The sequence below is a fragment of the Scyliorhinus torazame genome, chromosome 5 (genome assembly GCF_047496885.1).
Source record: "Scyliorhinus torazame isolate Kashiwa2021f chromosome 5, sScyTor2.1, whole genome shotgun sequence".
Lineage (NCBI taxonomy): Eukaryota > Metazoa > Chordata > Chondrichthyes > Carcharhiniformes > Scyliorhinidae > Scyliorhinus > Scyliorhinus torazame.
In genome coordinates this window covers 159,758,615-159,766,806 of record NC_092711.1, presented here as the reverse complement: position 1 = coordinate 159,766,806, position 8,192 = coordinate 159,758,615, and the positions used below count along the sequence as shown (strand labels likewise).

Genomic DNA, 8,192 nt, shown 5'->3' with positions numbered 1-8,192 from the left:
ATTCTAAAACAAGTTCCCAATCCTCAGACTCACTACTATTTGGGCCACTTTCTGAGTCTCCTCCATTTATCTCATGGAATCTTTAACTTTTCTTGTTCGCTATGATAGCTTCACTTTTGCGGTTTAATTTTTGCTTCTTAAAGGAATCTATATTTTATGTAAATAAAATGCGAGTGGTTACCTGTCTATTGTCTGTTGTCATACAAAGAACAAAGAACAAAGGACAGTACAGCACAGGAACAGGCCCTTCGGCCCACCAAGCCTTCTCGGATCGTGATAGCGGTCTAAACTAAAATCTTCTGGGACTTCAGGTGACGGCGGGCGGGAGGCAGCCGCACAATGGAGGGCTCCCATTCGGGAACAGCATTTTTGGGGCTTTAAGCCCGGTCCCAGGGTCCACGGAGGCGGCAAAAGCAAGGAGAAGGCACAGAGGCGGCAGTGAAGGCACAGTGAAGAAAAATATCAAGGGTGAGCAAAATAACGGTCGTAAAGAAAACAGCTGAAGGTCCGTCAGGGAGTGGAAAGGTCACCGCGGGGTCACTAAGGAAAATGGAGGCTGAAGCACCAGGGGAGGCCGTATTGCTTACGGCTGAAGAAATAACTAAGGTGGTGGCTGTGGAATTCGAAAGGCAGTTTACAAAATACATGGAGACAATGAGAAAGGAGATGAGAGAGGTTGAGTGTGCTGGTGGAGGAGGCGATTTCCCCGGTGACGAACGCAGTGGCGGAGGTGCGAGAGCAAGGGGAGGCGCTGAAGGAAGTGGAGGAGACATTATTGCAGCACGGTGATCAACTTACCTCGATGTGGAAGGAGATGCGGAAGGTGATGGACAGGAACAAAGATCTGCGAGGAAAAATGGAAGACCTGGAAAACAGATCCAGGCGACAGAATTTGAGGATTTTGGGGCTGCCCGAAGGAGTTGAAGTACCGAGGCCGACTGAGTATTTTGCCGCGATGCTGGTGAAACTATTGGGGGAGGGGGAGGATCCCTCCCGATATGAACTGGATCGGGCTCATCGGTCGTGGAGGCCTGTACCAAAGGCGAGTGAGCCGCCAAGGGTAGTGACTCTGTGCTTCCGTAGGTACAGTGTGAAGGAGAAGGTCCTGTGCTGGGCCAAGCAGAAGCGGGTGGTGCAGTGGGCTGGTATACGTGTATACCAGGACTTTACAGTGCAGCTGGCGAGGAGGCGGGCTGCCTTCAACCGGGTGAAGAGGGCACTGTACATTAGCAAGGTGCAGTGTGGCATTGTATATCCAGTGAAGCTGAGGGTGACTTACAAGCTCAAGGACCTTTATTTTGGAACGGCGGAAGCAGCTTAGGAGTTTGCGAAGGCAGAAGGACTGTGGCAGAACTGAGAAATTGAGAAATGGCCATGTGCCGATGTAACCTCATGACTGTATTTTCTTCTTTTTTGTTTCACTGCGTGCGTGTGTATTGGCTAAAGGAGCCAATGTTGTATATATTTGGACAAGAGAAGAAATGGGACTTTCAGTCGTAATGAGGGTTCTTTGGGGTGTAGGTGGATATGCGGGGTTTGTGGGCTAAAAGGGGATTTCTGGGCTTTCCTAGGGCCGGGCAAGGGGAAAGGGACCCGGGCGTGGGCCTCCACGCTGGCCGGTTTAAGCTGGCCAGTGAACGGGAGTGAGGTGGGGGGAGGGGCTGCGGCCATCGGAGCCTGGCAGAACAGGGTCCAAGTGATCTAGCTGGGGTGGAAAGTTGGGGGGAAGGAACCGAGTTTGGGGGGAGTTTTACAGAAGGCAGTGGACGGGAGGAGTTGGAGAGGCGGGGGGGGGGGGGCGGGTGTTTACAACTCTTGGGTATCATGTACGTGCTCTTTCAGAGGTTGGATGGTGTTGAATGTAGGGGGGGTGGGGGGAGGGGGAGTGGACTCTATAAGTTAATGGTGACCATGGGCAGCCCCGGACTCCTTTTTCTTTTTCTCCTTCGTTTTTTGTTGCCACCGCGGGAGGGTTTGTTTTATTGGATGCATATATTGCAGGTGGGCCGTTGTTTGGGGTGGTGGGAGGATGGGATCATTGGTATTGTTAAGGGGATTGATTTTGTATTTGTTACGTTTACTGTTTGTGTGTGGGGTGTAAATTGTGAAGGAAAATGTGAAAATGGAGAATAAAAACATTTTTTTTAAAAACAACCTTCTTTGCTTCCAGGGTCTGTATCCGTCTATTACCATCCGATTCATGTTTTCGTCAAGGTGCCTCTTAAACGTCACTATCGTACCTGCTTCCACCACCTCCTCCGGCAGCGAGTTCCAGGCACTCACCACCCTCTGTGTAAAAAACGTCCCTCGCACGTCCCCTCTAAACTTTGCCCCTCGCACCTTAAACCTATGTCACCTGTGATGCACGATCAATTACACTCGAGACAAGGAGAGTCATACTAATCAGCTTTAATCAGCTAGAACTGTACCCAGCAGCTTCGATACAGAAAGTGAAGGCTGCTGGGATAGCATTGGTTCTTATACCCCGCCTCTCAGAGCGGAGCTACGTACGTTAGCCAATGGTAGACTCCTAGGTTTAGCCAATGGTGATTCACCTCTCAGGTACTGCCATACCTGGTATTACCACAACCTGGTAATTGACTTTTCCAACCTGGGAAAAAGCTTCTGACTATCCACTCTTTTTATCAGGTCGTCCCTCAACTCCGTCGCTCTCGTGAATACAATCCAAGTTTATCCAACCTCTCAAGGCCAGGAAACATCCTGGTAAACCTCCTCTGTACTCTCTCCAAAGCCTCCACATCCTTTTGGTAATGTGGTGACCAGAATTGTCGGCAATATTCCACGTGTGGCCGAACTAAGGTTCTGTACAGCTGCAGCATGACTTGCCACTTTTTATACTCAATACCCCGACCAATGAAGACAAGCATGTCGTCTGCCTTCTTAGCTCCTTATCCACCTGCGTTGCCACTTTCAGTGATATGTTTATTGTAATTTCCCAATCTACCAGACAACTTGCCCCTCATACCATGACAGTTTCCTTCTGCGAGAAACACCCAGATAAACTAGACAAAAGAACCCTGTAACCACCACAGCCCATCTTAATGGCAACATGGCTGCTTTGGGAACTAAATATCTTCCAACGTGCAAACACCTTTTCATTCTGTGCTCCTCGTCAAACTTGGAACCAGGTAATCGCAACGAGGCTCAAAAATGGTCAGCCCACCGGAGGCAGAGGTGTTAGACCGGCCAGTCCAGCAGAAAGAAACCCTCCAATCATCACCATTCACCAGATGTCAGAATGAACAAAATGCAGTCCTGGATGTCAGTGAGAGAAGAAACAATAACAAAGGAGCCAACATCTGTAATTTATTGTGAACTGTCACAACAGGTGTGATGAATCACAAAACACCCTCCCCACATTGAGACCAGATGAATGGTCTCTCTCCAGAATTAACTCGCTAGTGTCTCCGTAGTTGGGACGGATCACTGAATGTCTCCCCTGCTCAGAGCAGGTGAATGGCCTCTTCCAGGTGTGAACTCGCTCGTGTTCCTGCAGGGTGTATGGATATCTGAACCCCCTTCTCTCACTAAGAGCAGGTTAACGCCTTCTCCCCAGTGTAAACTCGCTGGTGTCTTTGCAGGTGGGATAACCGAGTGAATCCCTTCTCACACTGAGAGCAGGTGAATGGCCTCTCCCCAGTGTGAACTCGCTGGTGTGTCAGCAGGCTCGATGAAGTAGTGAATCTCTTCTCACACGGAGAGCAGGTGAACGGCCTCTCCCCAGTGTGAACTCGCTGATGTATCAGCAGGCTCGATGAAGTGGTGAATCCCTTCTCACACTGAGAGCAGGTGAACGGCCTCTCCCCAGTGTGAACTCGCTGGTGTCTTCGCAGGCTGGATAATTGAGTGAATCCCTTCTCACACTGAGAGCAGGTGAATGGCTTCTCCCCAGTGTGAACTCGCTGGTGTGTCAGCAGGCTGGATGATTGAGTGAATCCCTTCTCACACTGAGAGCAGGTGAACAGCCTCTCCCCAGTGTGAATTCGCTGGTGTTTCTGCAGGTCGGATGATTGAGTGAATCCCTTCTCACACTGAGAGCAGGTGAACGGCTTCTCCCCAGTGTGGACTCGCTGATGTATCCGCAGGTTGGATGAATCACCGAATCCCTTCCCACACACAGAGCAGGTGAACGGCCTCTCCCCTGTGTGGACTCACTGGTGTGACTGCAGGTGAACTAACTGAGTGAATGTCTTCTCACATTGAGAGCAGATGAACGGCCTCTCCCCAGTGTGAACTCGCTGATGTATCCGCAGGTTGGATGAATCACCGAATCCCTTCCCACACACAGAGCAATTGAACGGCGTCTCCCCAGTGTAAACTCGCTGGTGTGACTGCAGGGCGGATAACTGAATGAATCCCTTCTCACACTGAGAGCAGGTGAACGGCCTCTCCCCAGTGTGAATGTGCCGATGAGCTTCCAGTGCAGATGGAGCCCTGAATCCCTTCCCACAGTCTCCACATATCCACTGTTTCTCCAGGGTGGGGGTGCCCTTGTGTCTCTCCAGGTTTGTCGATCAGTTGAAGCCTCGTCCACACACAGAACATGTGTACGGTCTTTCCCCCATGTGAATGGTGTGATTTTTTAAAAAATCTGTGCAACTGGTTCAAACTCTTTCCACAGTCAGTGCTCTGGAACACTCTCACTCGGGTGTGTGTGTCTCGGGGTTTTTCCAGTCAGAATTATGTTTTGAAGCCGACAGAAAAGACAAACATTTCTCCTTCTAGATTCAAAATCCGGTGATATTCAGTTACAAGGAATTCAGAGACTCAGTCAGATTGAGACGTGATGTTTGAGATTTCTGTTTGCAATTCCTCCTCTTCTAATATCCTGTAAAAACAATTTACAAAAGTTACTTTTCTTCCCCTCATTTTGGAGATGGTATCCTGAGGGGAACGACAGTCTGGCCGTGGGGTTAATCCTCCGGGTCCTCAGTCTTATTGAGGAATGTCCGCTCGGATCTATTGTGGTCGTGATTCTTTTGTATTTTTGTTATTATGGGAGGGTTTGTGTGTTGTTGACTTTATCCTACTCTGGTATAGACGGGGCTTTTATCTGTGAAAGGAGCAGTTTGGGGAGACTTTGGTGCCTCTGGTGTAAAGAGAGTTGGAGGAGGGGGTAATGGCGCACGCCCGATTGTGGCGTGAAAATCTGTTCCTGTTCTCTCTGTCGCCTAACTAATGGTGGCAGTTAATCTGCAAATTTTCTCAGGGAATGTACGGGGCATCCATCACCCTATCAGAAGGAAAAAGATCCTCTCCTTTCTTAAGGAGAAAGTCGACATAGATTTATTACAGGAAACCCATCTGGATTATGAGGAACACTTTAAATTGAAGCGGGATTGGTTGGGGCAGTTTTTTTCACCTCTTTTTCATCGAGTATCAGGGTTGTGGCAATGCTTATTATACACAATCCAGTCAGGGTAACTCTGCCGATTACAATGTGCATGTCAATTTCCTTTGTGCCAGTCCCCCCATCTCCCGTCCCTTCCCTCCGCCCCCTTCACTCGTCGTTTCTGGGTACTTTCCTGGGCCCTTCACTGTACAATGGGAGTTAGCTGTTATTTACAAGTGGACGGTGCCCTCCCTTCCCCCCCATTCATGGGCCTCGCCCTTCCACCCCGTGCATTCCCTGTCCTGTTTTAAACCTTCCCTTGGGGGGTTCCTCTTCTTGTGTTTTTGTTCTAGGCTCTCTGGTGTTTGTGTCAGTTGGTTTCTGGCCTCACCCTACCCTCCCCACATCCCTTTTCCTGCCTGCTCCCTGTGATCCCGTTGGTTCCCGTACGCCCACCTCCCTCCCCAGTTTTCCATTGACCGCTGGCTTCAAACAGGTCCTGGAACAAGTTGGTGAATGGCCTCCACACTTTGTGGGAACCATCCTCTGACCCTTGGACGGTGAACTTGTTCTTCTCCAGGTGGAGAAATTCCGATAGGTCTGCCAGCCAGTCTGCAGCTGTGGGTAGTACTGCTGATCGCCAGCCGAGCAGGATTCTCCAGAGGCCGATTAGAGAACCAAAGGCAAGGGCGTCCACCCTCTAACCCATGAATAGTTCTGGCTGGTCCGATACCCCGAAGACTGCAACCATGGACATTGCCTCTAAATAGGCTGTTAGGCTGTCCAGAATTCGACAAGTCTGGGGCATACCCAGAACATGTGGGCATGGTTTGCCAGGCCCCGCTGGCTCCATTCACATTTGTCCTCCATCTCCGGGAAGAACCTGCTCATTCGGGTTCTTGTCAGGTACGTTCTGTGCATAACATTCAGGTGCATGAAGCTTAGCCTTGCGTAGGAGAAGGTGGAGTTGGTCCCGTTCAGTGCTTCGCTCCAGAGACCCCACCCCATTTCCGTCCCTCGCTCTTCCTCCCATTTTTCCTGGGTTTCATTAAGTAAGGAGCACATCCTTATTAAGAGTTGTCCGTACAGGTCCATAGTTTCCCTTCCCCAGACTGTCTGCGTCCAGTAACTCCTCTTGCATTGTGCTTCTCAGGGTTCCTGGGTATGCTGGTGTCTCCTTGCGGAGAAAGTTTTTGACCTGGAGCTCATCCCTGTTTGGTAGGTCCAGTCTCTCCGTCAGCTCCTCTAAGGTCGCTAGTCTATTTCCCGTGTAAAAGTCCCTAACCGTGTAAAAGTTCCCCCGTCCTGTCTCCACCTCTTGAAGGTGGTGTTGAGAATTGCTGGTGCAAACCTATGGTTGCTGCAGATGGGGGCCATGATGGACACATCGGTCAGACTGAAATGCTGCCACATCTGGTTCCAGGTTCTCAGGGTAGCTACCATCACTGGACCGGTGCAGGCGGGGATGGGAGTGTTGCTGTGGCGAGGGCCAGGAGGGTCATTCCTGTACACGAGGACTCGTCCATCATCAACCATTCTATGACTGGGTCCTTTACCCATCTCCTCACTCTTTCGGCCGTGGCTGCCCAGTGATAGTATTGCAAGTTCAGGAGGGCCAGGCCTCCCATGTTTCTTCTCCATTGTAGTACTGTTTTAGGGATTTTTTGAATTCTTGCCCCTCCGCACAAACGATGTTAGGTTAGGTGGGTTGACCATGATCAATGCACCAGATTATGGGAATAGGATGGGGAGTCTGCCTCTGTGAGTGCTTTTTCTGAGGGTCAGTGCAGACTTGAAGAAGCGAATGGCCTCCTTCTGCACTATCTATGTCATCTATGTTATTTTAATTCGACTATGCTGTTAGTATGTTTTGTAATATTTTGGGGTATGCGCCCTGCATTGTTATTCTTCTGTTTTTAATATAATCTTACCATCTTTCCCCACTCACTATGTTAACCTGTTAACTGATTTGGCATTTCATCTAGAGGCTCTGGTCGCTCAAATAGCCTGCTCTGAATTAATTCTGCAATGTGTTGCTTGTATTTATGCGGCAGTATCAGTTGTTCTACACTGTACCCATTTTCCATCAATATTTCTGTTATTCTGTTGCATTCATTATTTTAAAAATGGTATAAAAACATAAAAGAAATATTAAAAATCTGTCCAACTCATCCTTGATATCATTCAGTGATCCACAGACTGCACTGATCCCTGTGGAAGAGAATTCCATAGACTAATAGCCTTTTGAGGGAAGAGATGACTGGAAATATATAAATAGCGACAGTACAATATTACACAACCAGAAATAATAGTAAATGTACTTTATTACAGACCATAAATAATATATCTAATTTAAAAATACTAGACACATCTCTAGCCGATATTAATTTACTGTCCCATTAAATAGCAGCCATCTCCTGGAGAAACCAGCCCTTTAATTGTGATAAAATAAAATTACTGCAGATGCTGGAATCTGAAACAAAGAGAAAATGCTGGAAAGTCTCCGCAGGTCTGGCAGCATGTGTAGGGAGAGAAAAGAGGTAATGTTTTGAGTCTGATGACTCTTTGTCAAAGGTTTGTCAAAGAGTCATCGGACTTGAAACATCAGCTTTTTTCTCTCCCTGCAGGTGCTGCCAGACCTGCTGAGATTTTCCAGCATTTTATTTTCCTTTAATTGTGAACATCAGGAAAGAGACCATCCTTTTATTTATGATTTTTTTTTTTCTTTAATGCATTTTATTCAAACTTGTATCAAAGTAGGTTACAGCAAATAAACACCCCGGGAAACATTCTTCCCAACAATCAACTATACCGTTTGTACAGATCCCCCCCCCCCCCC

The 8,192-nt window shown here is 48.5% G+C and overlaps 1 protein-coding gene across 1 annotated transcript in view; it reads right to left on the bottom strand.

The window, feature by feature from the left end:
• Positions 1–3,092: 3,092 nt before the first annotated feature.
• The window catches only part of LOC140418006 (uncharacterized), an 82,973-nt gene continuing 77,873 nt past the window's right edge, over positions 3,093–8,192 (bottom strand). The window contains 1 exon segment of the mRNA XM_072501436.1: positions 3,093–4,511. Within this exon segment, the coding sequence (XP_072357537.1) occupies positions 3,549–4,511 (963 nt within the window). The 3' untranslated portion in view covers positions 3,093–3,548.